Source organism: Alosa sapidissima, chromosome 15 (assembly GCF_018492685.1).
Source record: "Alosa sapidissima isolate fAloSap1 chromosome 15, fAloSap1.pri, whole genome shotgun sequence".
In the NCBI taxonomy this organism is placed as follows: domain Eukaryota; kingdom Metazoa; phylum Chordata; class Actinopteri; order Clupeiformes; family Clupeidae; genus Alosa; species Alosa sapidissima.
This window is the reverse complement of record NC_055971.1, coordinates 33547812-33572811: the sequence shown is the minus strand read 5'-3', so window position 1 is coordinate 33572811 and position 25000 is coordinate 33547812. Positions and strand designations below refer to the sequence as shown.

General features: G+C 46.1%; 2 protein-coding genes across 10 annotated transcripts in view; one reads left to right on the top strand and one right to left on the bottom strand.

Annotated features, from left to right (window-relative positions):
* The window catches only part of LOC121683336 (cGMP-dependent 3',5'-cyclic phosphodiesterase), a 145113-nt gene extending 137900 nt beyond the window's left edge, over nucleotides 1–7213 (top strand). For all 4 annotated transcript variants that reach the window (XM_042062948.1, XM_042062947.1, XM_042062950.1 and 1 more), the window contains exons 25-30: nucleotides 770–844; nucleotides 954–1053; nucleotides 1790–1902; nucleotides 4821–4859; nucleotides 5200–5306; nucleotides 6639–7213. In XM_042062948.1, coding sequence (XP_041918882.1) covers nucleotides 770–844; nucleotides 954–1053; nucleotides 1790–1902; nucleotides 4821–4859; nucleotides 5200–5306; nucleotides 6639–6873 — 669 coding nt within the window. In that variant the 3' untranslated portion in view covers nucleotides 6874–7213. The remainder of the gene's footprint in view (nucleotides 1–769; nucleotides 845–953; nucleotides 1054–1789; nucleotides 1903–4820; nucleotides 4860–5199; nucleotides 5307–6638) is intronic.
* Nucleotides 1–25000, bottom strand: part of cep57 (centrosomal protein 57) — a 36352-nt gene that overhangs the window by 3194 nt on the left and 8158 nt on the right. Inside the window, exons 4-12 of one of the 6 annotated variants that reach the window (XR_006022749.1) lie at nucleotides 24054–24175; nucleotides 22615–22731; nucleotides 22259–22336; nucleotides 22002–22091; nucleotides 21651–21731; nucleotides 21063–21319; nucleotides 17546–17690; nucleotides 16055–16485; nucleotides 8737–8741 (exon numbers count right to left, since the gene is read on the bottom strand). Coding sequence is in view for 5 of the 6 variants with exons in the window: in XM_042062958.1 (XP_041918892.1) it covers nucleotides 16288–16485; nucleotides 17546–17690; nucleotides 21063–21319; nucleotides 21651–21731; nucleotides 22002–22091; nucleotides 22259–22336; nucleotides 22615–22731; nucleotides 23956–24012; nucleotides 24111–24175 (1088 nt within the window). In the remaining variant the exon portion in view is untranslated. The other 5 variants (XM_042062958.1, XM_042062957.1, XM_042062959.1 and 2 more) reach the window with 5 other exon arrangements.

The window sequence follows — 25000 nt, the reverse complement described above, 5'->3', positions numbered from 1 at the left end:
CGACAACAAGCCTTGACAACACCCCACCAATCAATCAAATTAATCAATTAAACAATCAATCAACCAACCAACGACCAATCAATAGATCAATGAATTAACTCTTTCACTCTTACTCACACTCACAAACACACTCACACATGCACACACTCACACACACACAACCAATCAATAACTCAATTAATTAATCACTCTGTCTCTCTTACTCACACATGCAACACACTCACACATGCACGCACGCACACACACTCATACATGTACACAGACAAACACACACAGACATACACTCTCAAATACACACACAGACACAGACACACACACACAGACACACACTCTCAAATACACACACAGTGTGTCTCTCAGCGATTCAGTGGCATATCTGCAGTGAAAGCTTTTGCTTGGGAAGGTTTTACAGTTTCTCTCTCTCTCTCTCTCTCTCTCTCTCTCTCTCTCCCTCTCTCTCTCCCTCTCTCTCTCTCTCTCTCTCTCTCTCTCTCTCTCTCTCTCTCTCTCTCTCTCCTTCCTGTAGTACAGAGCTGTAGCTGCAGATTTCTAATGTAATAGTGTAGTTACTTAACATGTTAACATGTTTACTATGTTCTCTGCTCCCTTTCTCTCCTCTCTCTCTCTCTCTCCTCCTCCCTTACTCCCTCCCTCTCTATCTACCCTTTCTCTCCTCTCTCTCTCCTCTACCCTTACTCTCTTTCTCCCTCCCTCTCTCTCTCTCTCTCTCTCTCTCTCTCTCTCTCTCTCTCCCTACCCCTCTTTCCAGAGACACCACTTCGCCCAAGCCATCGCAATCCTCAACACTCGAGGTTGCAACATCTTCGACAAGTTCTCCAGGAAGGTCTCTAAGCAACACCACACCCAATCAGATGTCTTTATTACTGTCCTTTAGGCTGCTAATAAACTCTCCTCCTCTGCCGCCTCTCTAATGCTCTCGCTCTGGTTGCCAGGACTACCAGCGGATGCTGGATCTGATGCGTGACATCATCCTGGCCACAGACCTGGCCCATCACCTGCGCATCTTCAAAGACTTGCAGAAAATGGCTGATGGTGAGGAGTGTGTGTGGGTGTGTGTGTATGTGTGTCTTTGCATGTGTGTGTGTGTCTGTGTACAGTATATGTGTGTCTCTGTGTGTGTGTGTGTGTGTGTGTGTGTGGGTGTGTGTGTGTCTGTGTACAGTATATGTGTGTCTCTGTGTGTGTGTGTGTGTGTGTGTGTGTGGGTGTGTGTGTGTCTGTGTACAGTATATGTGTGTCTCTGTGTGTGTGTGTGTGTGTGTGTGTGTGGGTGTGTGTGTGTCTGTGTACAGTATATGTGTGTCTCTGTGTTTGTGCATGTTTGTGCATGTGTGTGTGTGTGTGTGTGTGTGTGTGTGTGTGTGTGTGTGTCTGTCTCTGTGTGGTCAGAGCATTGGAATAAAACAGTGAGAGGGGTTTAGTGTGCAGATTACAGCTCATTCCCTCTCTATCTCCCTCTCCATCCATCCCTTCTTTCCCTCTCTATCTCCCTCTCCATCCATCCCTTCTTTCCCTCTCTCTCCCACCCTCCATCCCTCTGGTTATGATCCTAAGAACCAGACTCTGATGACTTCCCTCTCCCCCCTATCTCTCTCCCTCCATCCCTATCTCTCTCTCTCTCAGTGGGTTATGATCCTAAGAACCAGACTCTGATGACCTTGTTTGACCCCTCTCTCTCTCTCCCTCCCTCTCTCTTTCCCTCTCTCTCTCTCTCTCCCTCTCTCTCTCTCTCTCTCTCTCTCTCTCTCTCTCTCTCTCTCTCTCTCAGTGGGTTATGATCCTAAGGACCAGAATCATCACAGTCTGCTGTTGTGTCTGCTCATGACCTCGTGTGACCTTTCTGACCAGACCAAGGGCTGGAAGACCACACGCAAGATTGCGGTGTGTTTCACAATGCAACACCATCACATCCCCATAGCAACATTGTTTCACAATGCAACACCATCACATCCCCATAGCAACATTGTTTCACAATGCAACACCATCACATCCCCATAGCAACATTGTTTCACAATTGCAACATCAGTACATCATCACAACATTCCTGATACATATTATAACATATAATCCACTAGTTACATACAGCATTTGCATTTGTTAGGGGGGTTAGTATCTTGGGGGGGGGGGGTTTGAATATGAAGTCTGGACAATATAGACAGACCTGTGCAGGTATGTGCAGTGTATTAACAGTAACCAGGGACTAAAAACAGATTTTCATTTCATTTCGGTTCTTTCTGAGCAAAAGCAGTATTTTTTCATTCCTGTTCCAGTGTTCCAAATCCTCTCCTCTAAATGGGAACCGGTGAAACGTTAATGGACTTTTTGTCACATCCGTAACGCCAGTGGAATGCCTTGGCATCTGTATGATGTGAATTCTGTTCTGTACTGTTTACCATGTTGTTAGTCGCTTTGGTTAAAAAGCGTCAGCCAAATGTAATGTAATGTAATGTAATGTAATGTAAAATGAATGATAACATTCATTTTTTGTGCATGTACATTCTTCAGCCAAAAATTTTCAAATTTAATGTAATCATTCACATCATAACATACCATCACATTTTATTGGCGTTATGGATGTTACAAAAAAAATAATTTTCCATGGAATTGCCCTATAGAAGAATGGTCACGCCCCTTTAAAAATGACATTGCCTTTACTAATTGATTTATGGCCGGTGGCCCGATACTACAGGCTATTTGCCCAACAGCCTTAAAGCTTAAATCAAATCATCTTGGTTGGTGTCACAGGAGTCGGGGCGAACAGTCTGTGGTTGGGGTGAGAACAGCAGTGTTTCCCACATGGACTTATTTGTGGAGGCCCACCACAATATCATCATTGACCACCACACAATGATTTTCCAGGTTGTACTAAATTGTGCTTAAATCTGGTTCATCATTAGCCTGGTCTGGCATAATGTAATAGGAATTTGTCTCCGTAATGGGCGGATGCTTATTTTGAGGTTTAAAATCATTGGAGTTCCCGTAACCAATCAGCAACATTTGGTAATGACATATGACGCTCTTGAGGTGCCGTAGAGATGGCATCCTCTGTGCTGCTGTTCTGACGCTCTTGAGGTGGGCCAGGACCAGCCTGTCCAAGCACAGATACGTATTCTGTTATCATATAGGGCAGTGATTTTCAACCACTGTGCCGTGGCACACCGGTGTGCTGTGAGAGATCATCAGGTGTGCCGTGAGAAATTGTCCAATTTCACTTAATTGGTCCAAAAACTTTAGTTGTTGCAAATAGTAGGCTAGGACATGCCATTGCTGAGCATCTGTGCCTGCAATGTAGTGACTTGCTAAATAAATACTCTTTCATGTCCGTGGGTGACAGTAATAGCGCAATAATGACCTTGTTAATCAAGTGATGCGCACAAGAACTGGTGGTGAAAAATAGATATTGGAAAGCTAGATAACGCATTGGGCTCCAGAACATACGTAAATAGTGATGCCATCATGGGGGCGACAATTAGTGGAGGCCAATGGAGAAACAGGTGTCTCTGATTGTCAGCTAGTGTTGTCCAGAGCGTGTAGGTGTTTGCCTCCAGCAATATGACGACCACTTAATAGGCTAGAACTCGACGGACAGTCCGGTATCTAGCTTTCTAATATGGGTGAAAAGACGTAGGGCCTAAATCAGCAAATCAATAGGCTAAACATAAATAAATACGCCTCCTTAAAAAGAAAAAATGCAGACTCTGAACTGAACTGTAAACAAATGAGAGACTAAATTGTCATTATTTTTACTATATTAGGCCACAGTGTGTAATTCTGTTACATTTATGGTTGGTGGTGTGCCGCAGGTTTTTGTTTTATATATATATATATATTATATATTGTATACTGGTGTCATATAGTGAGACCAGCTGAATCAGATATATTGTATACTGTTATCATATAGAGAACTAAACATGGTGAAGCAGCTTTTAGCTGTGGAATCAACTTTCGGATGACATTAAAAAGGCCCCAACTGTAGCCAGTTTTAAATCTAGACTTAAGACCAAACTGTTCTCAGATGCTTTCTGCTAACTGTGCCGAGTTACAAATTCTGAATCTGCCTTGATAATTATTCTACTTTATCTTTTATTACTTTTTTTACTATTATTGCCTTTGTTTTTTGCTTACTAATTATCCTTTATTTTTAAATTATTTTACCTTGTGTTTTATGTTTTCTTTTTATTATGATCTTTATCTTTGAACTATTCTTTGACTATATTGCCTTTCTATGCTTTTTGTTTGTTATTATTGTTTTGTTTTGTTTATGTAAAGCACATTGAATGACCTCTGTGTATGAAATGCGCTATATAAATAAACTTGACTTGACTTGACTAGAGAGACCAGCTGAATTAGATATATAGTAGGCCTATACTGTTATCATATAGTGAGACCAGCTGAATCAGATATATAGTATGCTGTTATCAGATATATTGTATACTGTTATCATATTTGTAGGAACTGTGTTGGCAGTTCAGTAATGGAACCCAGTAGTATCTCAGAACAAATAACTTCATTATGAAACTGTGAAAGACATTCAAATATCACTCTCTTTACAACTCCACCTACACCTCTCCCTCCCTCCCTCTCTCTCCTCTCTCCTCTACCCCTCCCTCTCTCTCTCCTCTCTCCTCTATCCCTCTCCCTCTCTCTCTCCCTCCCTCTCTCTCTCTCCTCTCTCCTCTACCCCTCCCTCTCTCTCTCCTTCTCTCTCCCTCCCTCTCTCCATCCCTCTCTCTCTCCTTCTCTCTCCTCTACTCCTCCCTCTACCCCTCTCTCTCCTACACACCTTTCTGTCTCTGCAGGAGCTTATCTACAAAGAGTTCTTCTCTCAAGGGGATTTGGTACGTGCAGTTAAACTGTGTGTGTGTGTGTGTGTGTGTGTAGCTGATATGTGCCAATGATGTGTGTGTATATATTTCTGATGTTTCTATCTGCAACTGATTTACATAGATATCTAATGTGTGTGTGCTTGTGTGCGTGCATGCGTGTGTGCGTGCGTGCGTGTCTGTGCGTCCGTGCATGTGTGTGTGTCCGTGTGTGTGTGTGTGTCTGTGTGTGTGTGTGTGTCTGTGTGTGTGTGTGTGCGTGCGTGTGTGTGTGTCTGTGTGTGTGTGTGTGCGTGCGTGTGTGTGCGTATGTGCATCTGTGCGTCCGTGCGTGTGTGTGTGTGTGTGTGTACAGGAAAAAGCCATGGGGAACAGGCCCAGTGAGATGATGGACAGGGAGAAGGCCTACATCCCTGAACTGCAGATCAGCTTCATGGAACACATTGCCATGCCCATCTACAAGTGAGCTTACACACACACGCACGCACGCACGCACGCACGCACGCACACCTTGAGGGGCGTTATTAGGGGGGGGACGTGTCTCCCTCAATTTTCAAAACGGTAGTGTTGCCCCACCCCCCCCCCCCCCCCCAACATTGTCATCTAAAAGATGAACAAATGCCAGCAACAGAGAGAAATCAGTTATAACTACTGACCAATGATGCTAGTGGCGGGCTTCGCGCGAAAGATAACTACTGACCAATGATGCTAGCGGCCGGCTACGCCCCGCAGGATAACTACTGACCAATGATGCTAGCGGTGGGCTATGCGCGCAGTATAGCATAAACAACTGACGTGACTGACGTGATGTGACTGAGGAGCAGATGACGTGACTGAGGAGCAGATGACGTGACTGAGGAGCAGATGATGTGACTGAGGAGCAGATGACGTGACTGAGGAGCAGATGACGTGACTGAGGAGCAGATGACGTGACTGACGTGACGTGACTGAGGAGCAGATGACGTGACTGACGTGACGTGACTGAGGAGCAGATGACGTGACTGAGGAGCAGAGGACGTGACGTGACTGGCTAGGCTCATAGCTTGGTGGAGGAGAATGCTTCATCAAAGCCAGCTAGTTGAGCACAGTGATTCAGCTTTTGTGAGAAAGCAGGCCATTTATGAAAGCAAGAATTTCCCTGGCAGACCTTTACAGAACCAAAATCAGCATAATTAATCCTCCCCCACTCGAGCACAGAGTGTGTGTGATCATGGCCGTTTGAGAGCCACTGGCTCCACTCGAGCACACAGTGTGTGTGATCATGGCCGTTTGAGAGCCATGGTCTCCACGCTGGAGAACCGGTCAGATGGGCCGACATCTCATTTTGTTAACACTGTGATGCTTCACATATCACACATTACTGCACCATATCCACTCATACATGGGGGCAGCCGTGGCCTACTGGTGAGCTGATGGTGCTCCCTTGGCTCATGATCAAGTTCATCCACTAAGGCTTCGAGGGCAGCCGTGGCCTACTGGTTAGCGTTTTGGACTTGTAGCCGGAGGGTTGCCGGTTCAAACCCTGACCAGTAGGCCACAGCTGAAGTGCCCTTGAGCAAGGCACCTAACCCCTCACTGCTCCCCGAGCGCCGCTGTTGTTGCGGGCAGCTCACTGCGCCGGGATTAGTGTGTGCTTCACCTCACTGTGTGTACACTGTGTGCTGAGTGTGTTTCACTAATTCACCGATTGCAGAGACCAAATCTCCCTCACGGGATCAAAAGAGTATACTTAAATGTAATTTCTGTTTATAAAAACATAGCAAAGTGTAACTTGTTTGTCTGGTGTGTTGGCAGGCTGTTGCAGGAGCTGTTTCCTGGAGGGGCGGAGCTTTATGAGCGGGTGGCAGCCAATCGGGAGCAGTGGACCAAAGTCTCCCACAAGTTCACCATTCGTGGGTTGCCTAGCAACAACTCGCTGGACTTCCTCGATGAGGAGTATGATCTGATGCAATCCCAGGGTGCATTTGGAGATGACCCCCCCCCTCTCAATGGTTGCCTGGACGACGACCCCACACGGCATGATAAGTGACATCATGGTGATGTCGGTGGTGCTCAGGGGTCACAGGGGGCGTAACCCGGGTGATGTCTGGGGGCGTTGCTATAGAGACACTTCCTGTGGGCAGAGGAGACTCAACGGCGTCACCCTTACAATGAGAAAGATGATGTCATGACTCACCACACACACACACACACTTGAGATGGAGTGTGTGAGACAGATAGAGTGTGTGTGTGAGAGAGAGAAAGTGTGTGAGAGATAGAGTGTGTCCATGTGTTCTTTTGGTCTAAACTTAGCTTTGTGACTGGTGTGTGTGTGTGCTTTCTAGTGTGTGTGTGTGTGTGTGTGTGTGTGTGTGTGTGTGTGTGTGTGTGTGTGTGTGTGTGTGTGTGTGTGCTTTGGGGCTGGTGAGTGGGTGTGACAGAGTGTGTGTGTGTGTGTGTGTGCTTTGTGATTGGTGAGTTTGTGTGTGTGTGTGTGTGTGTGTGTGTGTGCGCTTTGTGATTGGTGAGTTTGTGTGTGTGTGTGTGTGTGTGTGTGTGTGTGCTTTGTGATTGGTGAGTTTGTGTGTGTGTGTGTGTGTGCTTTGTGATTGGTGAGTTTGTGTGTGTGTGTGTGTGTGTGTGTGTGTGTGTGTGTGTGTGTGTGTGTGTGCTTTGTCACTGGTGTTTACTTGATTCTGTATATTTACATTCTGTAAGCAGAGCTCTAGAGGACAAAATCAGTAAGCGCTTGTAGTTGCTTCTGTGTGTGTGTGTGTGTGTATGTGTGGTGTTCCACGTAACAGATGATATGAAAACAACAAACACACACACACACACACACAAATGTATTGTACATATGACAGTGTATATGAATAAGCAAACCCACAATATTACACAGAGAACTATACCCCCCCCCCCCCACACACACACACTCTAGAATAAGGAGAGACCATTTCATGTGTTTGTGTGTGTGTGTGTGTGTATGTGTGTGCAAATCAGTATGAGATGGACTTGCCTTACCATGTCTGCATTGCCTTTGAAAGACTTTGGATTTTGAGGTGAACACATGCCATTGTAAATGCATATATATAAATGTGTGTGTGTGTGTGTGTGTGTGTGTGTGTGTGTGTGTGTGTGTGTGTGTCTGTTCTTACCATGGTCTGAGAGTGTTTTAGCGGTTCGGTTGAAACACAATATCTGTACTCATCAGTGTTAATCATAAAGTCATTTATCATGAACAGTCAAAATATGAAAATGTGCGCACACGCACAGACACACACAAACACACACACTACTTTGTTTTGACAAAAAGTCAGGTATGTGCTTTCTACTGTTTGTCCCAAAGCCAGACGCTACCCACACACACACATCCACACACACACACACACACCCACACACACCCACACACACACCCAACAGGGTCTGCAGCTCTCAGAGCCTGGCATGACGCTCTCTGCCTTCATCACATTGTCATGTGACCTGAGACTCCATCGGTGATTGGCTGACAATATGTCCTGCTGATCCTGACATCAACGTTGCGTTGCGTAATGCGTTCCGTAATGCGTTGCATGTGGACCAATAGCCTGGGCGGACGAGCTAGCTGACCCCACCATAAGCCGACAATCGCACTCACATGCTGCCCAGTTTTATACGTTTTATAACTTCCCAGACCCTCCGTTGGGTCACTTCCTGTCACTCTCTTATCTTACTCGTCCATTTTGACTATCCACAGTAGTGACCTGTTACAGGTGTGCGTCACCTGTCCAGGTGTTGAAGGTCAAGTCTGCTACAAAGATCTTCTAATAGACCCGATCTCAGCGTGGACCCTACGGAGTCAGGTGCTCGTCATGTGATGTTATGCAAGTCCAGTCAATATGGCCACCTTTGAAATGCAGCCACATTAGCACAACACGCAGACTTATTCCCCAGAGTTGGAGAAGGCCCTTCTCACCTCCGTGCCTGTAGTCACTTGGTCATACACACACACACACACTACTCCGATTTGACAAAAAGTCAGGTATGTGCTTTCTACTGTTTATCCCAAAGCCAGACTCTACCCTCACACACACACACGCACACACACACTAACAAAGTCAAATGAGACACAGACACAAAATGGCTGTTTTCATTCAGGCAAAGCACAGCTACTTGGGGTTTGAAGAAGTAACACCAGAACTTCTCAGGTGCTGCCTGCAAATCACTCCGCCCAAGTAGCTGTGCTTCGCCTGAATGTGAACATAGTGCCAAGTGTGTGATACATTGTAGCTATACAAATCACAAATCACAGCTTGTAAATCAAATGTTCTTTTGTCACTATTGGGAGGTGTAGGTTATTGGAGCCAGCCACATCAAGCCACCTTTGCTAACCCACTATAGACGTCTGATGGACATGCAGATCATGTCTATATTGCGTCTGTCGGTCCAAGACCAATTCTGGACGTCTAAACGACATGCAAACAAGGTCTGCTATTTGGACGTCAATATGCAGTTCAACATTTCAACGTCAGACTAGGTAACCTTTCTTGGACATTATACAGAGGTCCTGTGAATGTCAATACTGGACGTCATCCGGCGTCACAGTCTGCACCTTCAGAGGACCAAAATTGGACGTGCAAAACACGTCTTTTAGATGTGTCTCTGTGTAGTGGGAAGCAAGGCTAACAGTGGGTGCTAAGCTAGGCTAGTGGTGGGTGCTAAGATAGGCTTGTGGTGGGTGCTGAGCTAGGCTAGCGGTGGGTGCTAAGCTAGGCTAGTGGTGGGTGCTAAGCTAGGCTGGTGGTGGGTGCTAAGCTAGGCTAGCGGTGGGTGCTGAGCTAGGCTAGTGGTGGGTGCTAAGCTAGGCTGGTGGTGGGTGTGTCAGACTGAGTAACTAAAGGCACAGAGATGAGAAGGGTATGTATCGACTTATCTAACTCTGGGGAATGTATAAGCTAAAGTCCCAAAAAGTCAGCGTGTTCCTTTAAAGCAGTGTTTCTCAAACTTTTAGTGACCAAGGACCACTTAACCATTAGAAAAACCTCACGGACCACCTAGCTAATAGACATAATAGGCCTACTCACTGAACCACCTTGCTTATTGTCTTTGCACCTTGCTTATTGTGTCAGAGGATTCATATGATTTAAATTGGCATAGCTTACATAGGAAGTGTTGCAGAACTGTTTGGATTTACATACAAGTTGGTTCAATATTGCAAACAACTCATCTATATTATTTTTTACAACGTCTGCTCGCGGACCACTTGGGATAGCTTGGGGACCACCAGTTTTCCCCGGACCACACTTTGAGAAACACTGCTTTAAAGATATAATGGCAACTCTGACATCACCACACACACACCCTCACACACCTAATTCTAACCCCAGACAGTACAACACTAATGCTCTCTCTCACACACACACACGCCTCGCAACACATATAAATACAGTTCTTTAACCGTACAGAAGGGTTCACCGCACACACACACACACACACACAGGACGGGACACAGTTCTCTGCCCCCACCCTCCATCCCCACGTCTCATGATGATGATGTCACTGGGGTCTGGCTTTGGGGCTCCAATAAGGAGGGAAAGTAAAAACTAGCGCCTCCAGTGGTCCTATCAAACAGCAGCTACAATGTGAAAACTAGCGCCTCCAGTGGTCCTATCAAACAGCAGCTACAATGTGAAAACTAGCGCCTCCAGTGGTCCTATCAAACAGCAGCTACAATGTGAAAACTAGCGCCTCCAGTGGTCCTATCAAACAGCAGCTGCAATGTGAAAACTAGCGCCTCCAGTGGTCCTATCAAACAGCAGCTACAATGTGAAAACTAGCGCCTCCAGTGGTCCTATCAAACAGCAGCTGCAATGTGAAAACTAGCGCCTCCAGTGGTCCTATCAAACAGCAGCTGCAATGTGAAAACTAGCGCCTCCAGTGGTCCTATCAAACAGCAGCTACAATGTGAAAACTAGCGCCTCCAGTGGTCCTATCAAACAGCAGCTGCAATGTGAAAACTAGCGCCTCCAGTGGTCCTATCAAACAGCAGCTACAATGTGAAAACTAGCGCCTCCAGTGGTCCTATCAAACAGCAGCTACAATGTGAAAACTAGCGCCTCCAGTGGTCCTATCAAACAGCAGCTGCAATGTGAAAACTAGCGCCTCCAGTGGTCCTATCAAACAGCAGCTGCAATGTGAAAACTAGCGCCTCCAGTGGTCCTATCAAACAGCAGCTACAATGTTAAGACCCATAGACCTAGTTTTAAAATATATATTATGAAGCCAAATCGGCGAAGTTATTGACCAAAAATATTTTTCAGTGTGTATACGGTAATGATCTACTATCTGTGAAAATGTCAGACCCTGTTTTGCCTTCTTTTAAAAAAAAAAAAAATTGCTCCTTTCATTTCATAAACGGACTATAACTAGAAGTCAGTTGACTTTACACTTTGACGTTACTCACTGTAGCATGGTTAGCATTGACACTTAACACATACTGCCAGCTCTTCATGTGAGTATGAGCACAACACAAGTTACAGAAAAGTAATCAACACTCGGTTTACATCGAGCTCCGTCATTACAAAACAATTTTTAAGCGAATTGCCATTTCGATGAGTTAGAGAGAAACACCCAAACCGGTGACATCAAATGTAACTGTAGTTTATCACCATGTTACAAAAAAAACTCAAAACAATTCATACTGGTCCTAAAAATACAGTATGACCACTAGAAGCAACAGAGGTGACCCCAATGCACATCATATGGAAGCCATTCAACTAATTTCCCGATGTGGACCTAGATATCATTTTTCTAAAAAACTAGCCATGTAGAATCCCATCAACTCCGCTAAGCTCTAGGAATGCAATCAGTAAGGAGCGATGAGATCACTATGTGCTGTCCCTGCTGTAACCAGTAGAGGGCGATGAGATCACTATGTGCTGTCCCTGCTGTAACCAGTAGAGGGCGATGAGATCACTTTCCCTCCCTATGTGCTGTCCCTGCTGTAACCAGTAGAGGGCGATGAGATCACTATGTGCTGTCCCTGCTGTAACCAGTAGAGGGCGATGAGATCACTATGTGCTGTCCCTGCTGTAACCAGTAGAGTGCGATGAGATCACTTTCCCTCCCTATGTGCTGTCCCTGCTGTAACCCGCTGGTCTCCCTGGCAACCGTTTAACTTGAATCTCCCCCTTTCCTGCTCCCGGGGTGGCGGTTGCGGCGGATGTCTGGCCGCGTCCTGGCTGAGATCCGGCTGAGATCCGGCTGGACTCCACTTCTGTCTGTCGACCCCCTGGAGTGTGGCGTTGCCGTCGGTGCAGTTTCACACCCTGGCTCCTATTGTTATTATTATTATTATTATTATTGCTAATTAATGTGTTTCTGATTCTGATTAAGATGACGCTGGTTCCTGTCAGTGGTGTTGATGGACCTGCCCATGAGTTTCTGTGCAATATGGCCATGCTGTGTCTGTGTTGTCCTCCATCACCATGTAAATAAAAACACTTTTTCAAAGATCGCCACCACGGACTCATGTCTGCTTTGGGTTGTTACGCACACACACACACACACACATACACACACACACATACATACAGATATACACACACTCTCACACACATATTATATATATATATATATATATACACACACACATACACACATGATGCGCGTACACATACACACACAAAGCTGATGCCCATCACTCTCACCACAGCCAATCACGTGCACAGCTGATGCCCATCACTCTCACCACAGCCAATCACGTGCACAGCTGATGCCCATCACTCTCGAGTTCAAGCCGTACAGTTTAATTCAGGGTTTAGTTGTGCGTCGAACAAGTGCAGCTGTGGGGTGTACTACGAATCTCGATTAGTGGGTTAGCGAGGTATGTTGCGCTCAAAGCCAGGGTATGCTGTGACACGAAAGTGGATCTGTTTTAGTGTCGCTATATCACCATGGTATCTTATGCTGTCAACCAAACCTGGTCGGGAGGAGGTTATGTGCTAAGTTATAGCTCAAATCGTGTAATCTACCGCACACCAATCAATTGTCTTAAAAACAAAGTTATCTCACGTGTAGGATTCTGTCATATATCTTACAGGTGGAGCTCCACCTCTACTAACATTTTGGATCTCGAATGCGCTTTAATAGTGCTGTGCGTGCAAATATCCCACTATGGACGTGCATACCATACAACAACTGATGACAATTGATTTATTTGATGTTAAAGGTTAGACACAAAAAATGACCGCAGTGTAGATTAAGCTATCGCTCATGAATGCGGAAGTAATTGTTTTTAAATAGAGGCGGTCTTGTGCGTCTCCACGTTACACGATTGGCCAAAGTCATCCCAACACCGAGAACGCGCACAGATCTGAGCTGAAAGCCTAGTTTGACAAATATACCACATAACTGCAATCGTAGTATCACTTAACGTATACCCCTGAGTCAAGGCTTTGTCAAGCCTCGATATGTCTACATAGCCTAGATATGTCTAACGTGCTTCGTAGTATACCCCACTGGTAAGAGAGGTAGACACCCTGTGTGCATGTTGGGTTGTTACGCACACACACACGCACACACTCTAGAGGCAGACACCCTGTGTGCATGTTGGGTTGTTACGCACACACACGCACACACTCTCTAGAAGTAGACACCCTGTGTGCATGTTGGGTTGTTACGCACACACACACGCACACACGCACACACTCTAGAGGTAGACACCCTGTGTGCATGTTGGGTTGTTACGCACACACACACGCACACACTCTAGAGGTAGACACCCTGTGTGCATGTTGGGTTGTTACGCACACACACGCACACACTCTCTAGAGGTAGACACCCTGTGTGCATGTTGGGTTGTTACGCACACACACGCACACACTCTCTAGAAGTAGACACCCTGTGTGCATGTTGGGTTGTTACGCACACACACGCACACACTCTAGAGGTAGACACCCTGTGTGCATGTTGGGTTGTTACGCACACACACGCACACACTCTCTAGAAGTAGACACCCTGTGTGCATGTTGGGTTGTTACGCACACACACACGCACACACTCTAGAGGTAGACACCCTGTGTGCATGTTGGGTTGTTACGCACACACACGCACACACTCTCTAGAAGTAGACACCCTGTGTGCATGTTGGGTTGTTACGCACACACACGCACACACTCTAGAGGTAGACACCCTGTGTGCATGTTGGGTTGTTACGCACACACACGCACACACTCTCTAGAGGTAGACACCCTGTGTGTGTGTGTGTGTGTGTGAGTGACACCTGTGCATGTTGGGTTGTTACGCGCACACACACACACACACTCTCTAGAGGTAGACACCCTGTGTGTGTGTGAGTGACACCTGTGTGCATGCTTGTTGGCTACAAAGAGTGAGGAGCTCAAAGCACCAGTTCACAGACACCCAAAAAGAGTGAGGAGCTCAAAGCACCATGACACCCCAAAAGAGTGAGGAGCTCAAAGCACCATGACACCCCAAAAGAGTGAGGAGCTCAATGCACCAGTTCCCACTGAATCCAGCACTGCACTTGCCATGTTTCGTCTGGAGTGAACTCAACCCGTATCTCAAAGCCTGTAGCACACTGCTTCCACCAAACATATTGTGCAGTCCAGAATTCACTACTGCCATTGCTAACACTACAAATGTTTGAGCTTTGAACTTGCCCCTGATGAACATCGCTTTCACTACATCCAATCATGTTCACTCCTGATGAGCATATTTCACCACAGCCAATCATGTTCACTCCTGGGCCCAGTTGTTCAAAAAGTTAAATCTGGATCAGAGCAATCTGTAATTGGAAATTCCATGTTTTACAATCCAGGATCAGGTAATCCATCTAATTTTTATGCCGGTTTTTCAAAGCAATTTGGGGTGGGATCGAACTGATCCAGATTCAACCTTTTCAGGATTACAAAATCCGGATTACCTATATGGAACTACATATCACAATCTAGCCTAGTGGCTAGATAAGGAACAAGAGTTAGGGTAGTATATGATTATAAGTATAAGTATATATACTCTTTTGATCCTGTGAGGGAAATTTGGTCTCTGCATTTATCCCAATCCGTGAATTAGTGAAACACACTCAGCACACAGTGAACACACAGTGAGGTGAAGCACACACTAATCCCGGCGCAGTGAGCTGCCCGCAACAACAGCGGCACAGTGAGGGGTTAGGTGCCTTGCTCAAGGGCACTTCAGCCGTGCCTACTGGTCGGAGATCGAACCGGCAACCCTGCGGTTACAAGTCTGAAGCGCTAACCAGTAGGCCACGGCAACCCTCCAGTTACAAGTCCGAAGCGCTAACCAATAGGCCACCGCTGCCCTCTGGTGGCATGGGGTAGCTTTGCTTGTTTTATCTAAAGAGACAGAAAACACTACAATAAAACAATACAAACATCCCCTTCCATTGTCAATTCATTTTTAAGTCAGACCCCTTATCTTATCCACAACAAATAAATAAATAAATACAAGCAATCATACATTGTCTCCTATTACTGTAGCATTTAAATAAATCAAGTGCAAATACATGATAAAAGTGCTATTATTATTATTATTATTTGACTAACTTTCATGTTTTATTACATTTTGTGCCTGAAAGTCATCCTGAATCCACCCTTCTGTTAGGATCAGGCTAATCCTACTTGTTTGGATTTATTCCAATACAACTCAGAAGTTTTGAACAACACAAAGTGAAGGTTTTATCCAGATCAAAACCAAGATTAGATTACGTGATCCAATCCAATTTCAGGATCATTTTTTCCCTTTGAACAGCCCATTTTCAAGATTTGATCCAATCCGATAGCCAAAATCCAATCCGAGTGTGTGTGTCTGTGCAGGCGTCTGTGGGAGTTTCTACACGACCCGGCACGGTTCAATTTTAGAGACCAGATAACATACAGTATTACACCTCTAATGCACTTCAGTTTTGATTCACCTCAAACGTCACACAAACATGTAAAAAATAAATACTTTATTTTAAAAGCTCAGATAGTCAGCACCAGTTTACTTTATACAGGCAGTGGGCAGTAAACACACACACACACGCACGCACACACACACACAGGTGACAACACATGCACCAGTTTACTTTACAGGCAGTACGCAGTAAACACACACACACACACACACACACACACACACAGGTGACAACACGCGCACCAGTTTACTTTATACAGGCAGGTCCAATGTCATTACATGCACACACACACAACCACACCAGTTTACGCACGTACGTAACACAATGTGTCCATCAAAAAGGGGATCTCAGTGGTCCCTACCATCCCAGAGTAACAGCGATCTCCGTGTCATGGTAGCGGACACAAGCACATCTTCATCTCTTCAACAAAAACAAACGCACAGCACACAGACTCTGGGATAAGTGTGTGTGTCTGGAATAGCCACGTCTTTTTGAGCAGGCTGAAGCGGTTTTAGTGTGAGTGTGTGTGTTAGTGTGTGTGTGTGTGTGTTAGTGTGTCTGCAGGGAGCTCTGTAATGACCGCATGTCTTTGAGCAGGCGAAGGCTGTCTTGGGAGCGTTCTCCCGGTCGCCGTGGCGATTTGGGCCCAACGACCCTGGAGGGGACTCCCCCTGTGACCGTGGTAACGACCCGCACCTCCCCACCCTTCACCCTCCTCCCACGGCACTCCCTCCGCAACCGCTCCACCTGGAGAGAAGGAGAGAGAGAAGGAGAGAGAGAGAAGGAGAGAGAGAAGGAGACAGAGAGAAGGAGAGAGAGAGAGAAGGAGAGAGAGAAGGAGACAGAGAAGGAGAGAGAGGAGAGAGAGAGAAGGAGAGAGAGAAGGAGAGAGAGAGAAGGAGACAGAGAGAAGGAGAGAGAGAGAAGGAGAGGAGAGCGAGATGGAGAGAGAAGGAGAGAGAGGAGAGAGAGAAGGAGAGAGAGAGAAGGAGAGAGAGAAGAGCGAGATGGAGAGAGAAGGAGAGAGAGGAGAGAGAGAAGGAGAGAGAGAAGGAGACAGAGAAGGAGAGAGAGAGAAGGAGAGAGAGAAGGAGAGAGAGAAGGAGAGAGAGAGAAGGAGAGAGAGAAGGAGAGGAGAGCGAGATGGAGAGAGAAGGAGAGAGAGGAGAGAGAGAAGGAGAGAGAGAGAAGGAGAGAGAGAAGAGCGAGATGGAGAGAGAAGGAGAGAGAGAGAAGGAGAGAGAGAGAAGGAGAGAGAGAAGGAGAGGAGAGCGAGATGGAGAGAGAAGGAGAGAGAGGAGAGAGAAGGAGAGAGAGGAGAGAGAGAAGGAGAGAGAGATGGAGGGAGAGAAGGAGAGAGATGGAGAGAAGGAGAGAGAGATAGAGAGAGAAAAAGAGAGATGGAGGGAGAGAAGGAGAGAGAGAGATTCCAGTTGTAGTTAATTTATCACTAGCAGACTGTCCTGTGTGTGTGTATGTATGTGTGTACCTGTGTGTGTGTACCTGTGCGTACCTGTGTGTGTGTGTGTGTGTGTGCGTGTGGGCGTGCCTGCGTGCGTGCGTGTGTGTACCTGGGCCTGGTGTCTGTGCAGCGTGGCGATCTGCTCCCCCTTGTGTGTGTGTGTGTGTGTGTGTGTGTGTGTGTACCTGGGCCTGGTGTCTGTGCAGCGTGGCGATCTGCTGCCCCTTGTGTGTGTGTGTGTGTGTGTGTGTGTGTGTGTACCTGGGCCTGGTGTCTGTGCAGCGTGGCGATCTGCTCCCCCTTGTGTGTGTGTGTGTGTGTGTGTGTGTGTGTGTGTGTGTGTACCTGGGCCTGGTGTCTGTGCAGCGTGGCGATCTGCTCCCCCTTGTCCTCCATCTTCTTCAGCATCCTCTCCTGCTGCCTCTCCAGCTCCATCCGCACACTGCTCACATCACAACGCTGCAGTCGCCGCACACACTCCTGATGCTCTCTACACACACACACACACACACACCAAGAACAATGTGAACACACTGCTCACATCACAACGCTGCAGTCGCCGCACACACTCCTGATGCTCTCTACACACACACACACACACACACACACACACACACACACACACACACACACCAGGAACAATGTGAACACACTGCTCACATCACAACGCTGCAGTCGCCGCACACACTCCTGATGCTCTCTACACACACACACACACACACACACACACACACCAGGAACAATGTGAACACACTGCTCACATCACAACGCTGCAGTCGCCGCAAACACTCCTGATGCTCTCTACACACACACACACACACCAAGAACAATGTGAACACACTGCTCACATCACAACGCTGCAGTCGCCGCACACACTCCTGATGCTCTCTACACACACACACACACACACCAGGAACAATGTGAACACACTGCTCACATCACAACGCTGCAGTCGCCGCACACACTCCTGATGCTCTCTACACACACACACACACACACACACACCAGGAAGAATGTGAACACACTGCTCACATCACAACGCTGCAGTCGCCGCACACACTCCTGATGCTCTCTACACACACACACACACACACACACACACACACACACACACACACACACACACACACACACACACACACACACACACACCAGGAAGAATGTGAACACACTGCTCACATCACAACACTGCAGTCGCCGCACACACTCCTGATGCTCTCTACACACACACACACACACACCAGGAACAATGTGAACACACTGCTCATCTCACAATGCTGCAGTCGCCGCACACACTCCTGATGCTCTCTACACACACACACACACACACACCAGGAACAATGTGAACACACTGCTCACATCACAACGCTGCAGTCGCCGCACACACTCCTGATGCTCTCTACACACACACACACACCAGGAACAATGTGAACACACTGCTCACATCACAACGCTGCAGGCGCCGCACACACTCCTGATGCTCTCTACACACACACACACACACACCAGGAACAATGTGAACACACTGCTCATCTCACAACGCTGCAGTCGCCGCACACACTCCTGATGCTCTCTCTATACACACACACACACACACACACCAAGAACAAAGCAATACTTGGGGATAAGTTGAAACCAGAGCACACACACACGCGCACACACACACACACACGCACACACACAAAGAACAAAGCAATACTTGGGGATAAGTTGAAATCTGAGTTTCCGCTTTTCCGCTTGAAAAAAACAGTGCCGGTCAAAGTGAAGTAAGTAGCTTAAAGAATGACATAATCAGGCCGTATAGAATGCAACATGTTCATTAGCCTAAATTAAACATGCTTACCTAGTGTCAATTTAAAGATGTAGCCAGTCTCTATGCTGTTTTCATGGACAGCAAGAATCCGCTTTGTTCGTTGTTTTAAATAGACGTTGTTTGTTGCTGCTACCCACGTTATCTCCAGTGGTTCAACAGTTTCACTTGCGCAGATACGCACACACATTGAATGAGCGCTACCCTCTAATGCTATGCCTCTTTATTTGAAAACACTAAATTAAGAAATATTTCCTATTCTGGAAAATGTTTAGTTTCTTTTTCTTTCGGTCCGCGGTTCAAGGATACCATTTGATTGTGACCAGCAATCTCCTCGTCGACGAGGCCCTAAGCCTGTTGATCATAGACAGAGAAAGCTCTGGGAACAGAACACAGTTGCATGTTCAGTGTCTCCCATGGAGACGTGTTTTGGTGTGGCCACACCCCTCGCACCTCCACTTCCAACATCACTGATTCCGACAGATTCGCCCAACACTTCGGCTTTTTCTCTGGTGGTGGTGGTGGAGCTGACCGGACATCTGAGGCTTCAGGCCTTACCAATTTACCATCATCCATCGTGTCTGGTCTCTGATAAAAGCTTTTAAGGCTAGTCTGCCTGGGCCTGGCCATGTTTTAACCATCTCACTCATTCGTTCATTCGTTCAAGATGTTTTAAGTGTGCACTTCCTATTTGAAATGCAGCATATGCGTGTTGTTCAACAACTTTCAAATGGTAGAGCCTAGGCCTGCACGATAAATCATTATAAAATCGCGATCTCGATTCACCCCTGTGCGCTTAATTTTTAAATGACTTCGATTCTAATGTAATTTTATGAGCCGACTGCATCACAAATGCTACTTTCTTCTGTGAGTTTTAAAGCTCCCAAGCGCTGCAATGCTCTCCTAGTTCTCACGAAGTTCAGGGCTTCACCCTCAGCCAATGAAAAAAAAACCTTTTAGTCACGTGTTTCACTGGTGGAGCGAGCATCAGCCAATGACAAAGCACCTTTTAGTCACGTGTTTCACTGGTGGAGCGAGCGTCAGCCAATGACAAAGCACCTTTTAGTCACGTGTTTCACTGGTGGAGCGAGCGTCAGCCAATGACAAAGCACCTTTTAGTCACGTGTTTCACTGGTGGAGCGAGCGTCAGCCAATGACAAAGCACCTTTTAGTCACATGTTTCACTGGTGGAGCGAGCGCGGTAGCCTAGTTCAGAAAGCCTTCCAGGCTGCAGCATCGTGGAACTAGTGTGACAGGAAATAAACTAAATTGATGTTGCTGAAAACCTACTAGTAGTGTTGGGGTAACGAGTTCCAAAGTGACGCGCTACACTAATGAGGGTAACACAGTGAGCTAACACATTACAATTCAAATTTCAGTAATTAGTTACAGTTACTGACTAACTCCTAACTTCCATTCCAGCGGTACTCACAATATCTCTAATATATTTACTTATTGTTTCCATAGCAACACATAGTGATTGCTTATTTAAAATATAGATTAGCCTAGGCTACTATTATTTCTTTGTAGTGCGCAGGACAGAGCACGCATTCTCTCCCTGCATCGCTCTCCCTCAAACAGGTTGGCTTCAGCCCGCTCCGCTTGTGCAAGGACTGAATGCAGACTTCAACTGGCGCGGTGTAGCCTAGACAACTTTGATGCATTCAAGTTAACTGAAAGTAAAGTTAGTATAGCCTACTTATCTCAACGTTGTCAATCGTGTTGTCAATTGCAAACGCTATTCAAACGTCTCTCTACCGAACTACCTTAATTTGCGGAGGACATAGAGAAAGCACCCGTTTAATATAATGAGCCAGTGAAGAAGAAATAACTTTTAAGAAATGTTCTGTAGCCTAGGGTAGGCTACTGCAAAAAACATTGGGTACTAGTGGCGAGAATCAGCCAACCACTCAGTCTCAAACCGAACTACCTGGCCAGTTGAATGCTAATTTTCTAGAAGGCAAACAGTTGAAAAGAAATCATTCTGCTTTTGATACTGTAGCCTACTTAAATTGGCAAGTCACTCACACACACACACACACTCACACTCACAGGCTCATGTGTCCAAACTCGTCCTGTAGGGCCGCCAGCAGCTCTGACAGATCCTCACAGGAAGAGGAAGAGGAGGAGCTACTGCTGTGCTGCCCTGACAAGCTCTTCCCATTGGCTGCTGTGTGGGGACGGGCGCTGGAGGCAGCCAATGGCGTAGCCCCAAGCACGCTGCTGTTGCACAGCTGCCGGTGGTGCTGCTTCAGAAGGTGCAGGACGTGCTGGACGTTAGCACGCACCGAGTGACTCACGCCTGTGGACTGCACACACACGCACGCACACACACACACACACGCGCACGCACACACGCGCACGCACACACGCGCACGCACACACACACACACACACACACACATAAAAGGTATTAGTTTGCAGTGAATAACAGACAACTGCAAAAAATAGTGTGTGTGAGTGTATGAGTGTGTGTGGGTGTCTGTGTGAGTGTATGAGTGTGTGTGTGTCTCTGTGTGTGTGTGTCTCTGTGTGTGTGTGTCTCTGTGTGTGTGTGTGTGTGCCTCTCTGTGTGTGTGCCTCTCTGTGTGTGTGTGTGTGTCTCTGTGTGTGTGTAACTCTCTGTGTGTGTGTACACACCGTTCCCGTGACAAATGGTACATCTCTGAGACTGAGCCTGTAGTGGGGCTCTGAAGGAGACTCCTGCTGCCGCAAAGCCTTGTGGGAAAGGGAACATGTGTCAATTATGGACCGCCCCCTCCCACCCTACACACACATCACACACACGCGCGCACACACACACACACACACACATACACACGCGCGCACACACACACACACACACACGCGCGCGCACACACACACACACGCGCACGCACACGCGCACACACACACACACACACACACACACACACGCGCACACACACACACACACACACACACACACACACACACACACACCCGTGCATATGGACGTAAAGTTGTGTATACCTTCTTCTTCTTCTTGGGCTTTGCTGACTTGCGTGGGCGTGGCGACACTGCCTGAAGCAGGATACGATTGGCCTCCAGACCTGTCTGTAACTGCACATGAAGCAATGGTGTGCAATGATCTTCAGACACAGTGTGAGGAAAGAGCATTCAAGCAACACTGTGTGTGTGTGTGTGTGTGTGAGAATGTTAATATGTGTGTGTGTGTGTGTGTGTGTGTGTGTGTGTGAGAATGTTAATATGTGTGTGTGTGTGCACACCTGAGCTGCTTTATCCTGCATCAGTTTCCTGTGGTGTTCTTCTTCCAGAAGTTTATTCTCTATCTCGCGGATCTTACTCTAGAACACAGAACGTCAGAGCAGAACACACAGAATCAAATGATTTGCATGTTATGTATGTGTGTATCATGATTTGCAGATGTTATGTATGTGTGTATCACAATTAGCAGATGATCGTGTGTGTGTGTGTGTGTGTGTGTGTGTGTGTGTGTGTGTGTGTGTGTGTGTGTGTGTGTGTGTGTGTGTGTGCGCGTTACCTCTGCGTGGTTCTGTGTGTGTGTGTGTGTGTGTGTGTGTGTGTGTGTGTGTGTGTGTGTGTGTGTGTGTGTGCGCGTTACCTCTGCGTGGTTCTGTGTGTGTGTTAGTCTCTGGTATTCTTGTTCCAGCATGTCCAGTTTCTCCAGTTTCTGACGAACCTCCTCCTGCTCCACCACCCCCGACCTCTCCAATGACACCTGGACACGAGCGCCAAGATTAGCGTCCGTGTGTGTGTGTGAGTGTGTGTGTGTGTGTGTGTGTCTCTGTCTGTCTGTCTGTCTGTCTGTGTATGCATATCAATTTCAGTATATCAATGATCGGCACGTCATTTCATGAATGTGTTAAAATTAGACGGCTTTGCAATTTCTTCAGTTGTCTTTGATGTAGTGCAGAACAATAGCTTTCAGAAACCACAGGGGGGCGATATACAACCTATAGGCCTTGGAGCTTTCTACTCTTACCTTCATGTTCCAAATAACATAAGGCTACTTTTGACAATGAAGTCAGAAAGGAAAATCTGATCAATTTCAGACGTTTTCCCCACAAAGAAAACAATATAAAGTGAAGTTCAAACAGGCAGTTCCATATTCCATTAAATTCTTGGGAAAGCTTTAGTAATTGTGCAATTACTGTTCAACCTTCTCAATTAATTGTATGAGTATGTCAGCTGTAGTATGACTATGTCAGTATGTCAGTTGTAGTATGACTATGTCAGTATGTCAGTAGTAGTATGACTATGTCAGTATGTCAGTAGTAGTATTACCATGTCAGTAGGAGTATGACTATGTCAGCTGTAGTAGTATGACTATGTTGATTCTTGAATTTCCCCTGGGGATCAATAAAGTATCTATCTATCTATCTATATACCTTAAAGGTATACTATGCAGGTTTACATATTTTTGGCGACTGTAGAGCTCCCTCTCAAGTCGCAATATATTTATATTCTACTCTGATGTTGTAAAAAGAAAACTTCTTGTGATTCCCCCACCCCCCTGTAGACCCTGCTTTTGTTGTGGAAGTGACAGGCAAAAACTTTCCAAAGAGCTATATCTACTGACAAGGTAATGTTTCTCGATTCTCGCAGGCTGCCGTTCTTGATGTTGCATGCCTGGTTTTCTTGGTAGCGACTCGCTACGTCTTTGCCGTATAGCTATGCTAGGTGAACAATTCGCCTATTACAAGTTCCTTTACCATCAAATTGGCTTCGTAATGGTTATATTAAAGTTTACCTTTAATGTCACTGTTTTTGAGTGCAACTACAACTATGACGTCAAAAACGGACAGTTCTCCTACACGATTACTAACAGAGTAAGTAAAAAGATTAATTTATCCTTTAATGTAAAAAATAATAATTTCTGACCATGGAGGCAGGGGATATGTACTCCACTTATGTGTGTGTGTGTGTGTGTGTGTGTGTGTACCTGGTGTTTAAGTAAAGACGTTCTAGAACTCTCTGCGTTGCGGACCATCTTCTTCATGTACTCCACTTATGTGTGTGTGTGTGTGTGTGTGTGTGTACCTGGTGTTTAAGTAAAGACGTTCTAGAACTCTCTGCATTGCGGACCATCTTCTTCATGTACTCCAGCTGTTTCTCCAGCAACCGACAACGAGACTCAGCTGCTGCCAACTGGCACTCCAGCTCTGAGAGAAAGAGAGAGAGAGAGAGAGAGAGAGAGAGAGGGATAGAGAAAGAGAAAGAGAGAAAGAGAGAGAGAGAGAGAGAGAGAGAGAAAGAGAGAATGGATTATAAAAAGTGAACGATACGTATAATCTACAGATGGTCCCCAACATACATCTTACCAAAGTGAAAGTGACAGGCAGACGTTGCACAGGAAAGTTATGATTTTATTTCTGGTACCAAATATATTGCCATAGTGCAACAAATATATTGTCATAGTGTAACAAATATATTAGTGTACCAAATATATTGCCATAGTGTACCAAATATATTGTCACAGTGTAACAAATATATTAGTGTACCAAATATATTGCCATAGTGTACCAAATATATTGTCATATATTGCCAGTGTACCAAATATATTGCCATAGTGTACCAAATATATTGCCATATATTGCCATAGTGTAAGAAATATATTGCCATAGTGTACTTAACAGCGGTAAGGAGATGGTGCACATCATCGTGTGTCTGTGGCACGCATATCTCGCTGACGGATTGTCAGACTGATTTCAAACTTGGCAGGTGTCTTGCTACGGGCATGAGTAAGTGCAGTGCCAAATTTGACGTTGTTTGAATAACAAATGCAAAAGATATCGTTGAATATATCGGTAAAAGAAGCACAAGGGTGAAAACAAAAGCGAGTGCAAGATAACTTCACGGATTTTGCAACAACACGCCAACATGCCAACACACACAGGTAGGCTATGCAGTGGCTTTTCAAAATGACGTAAAAAAGGATGTGCAATAAGCGGACACTTCGAATAGCCCAGGCTACTTTGGACTGTCTT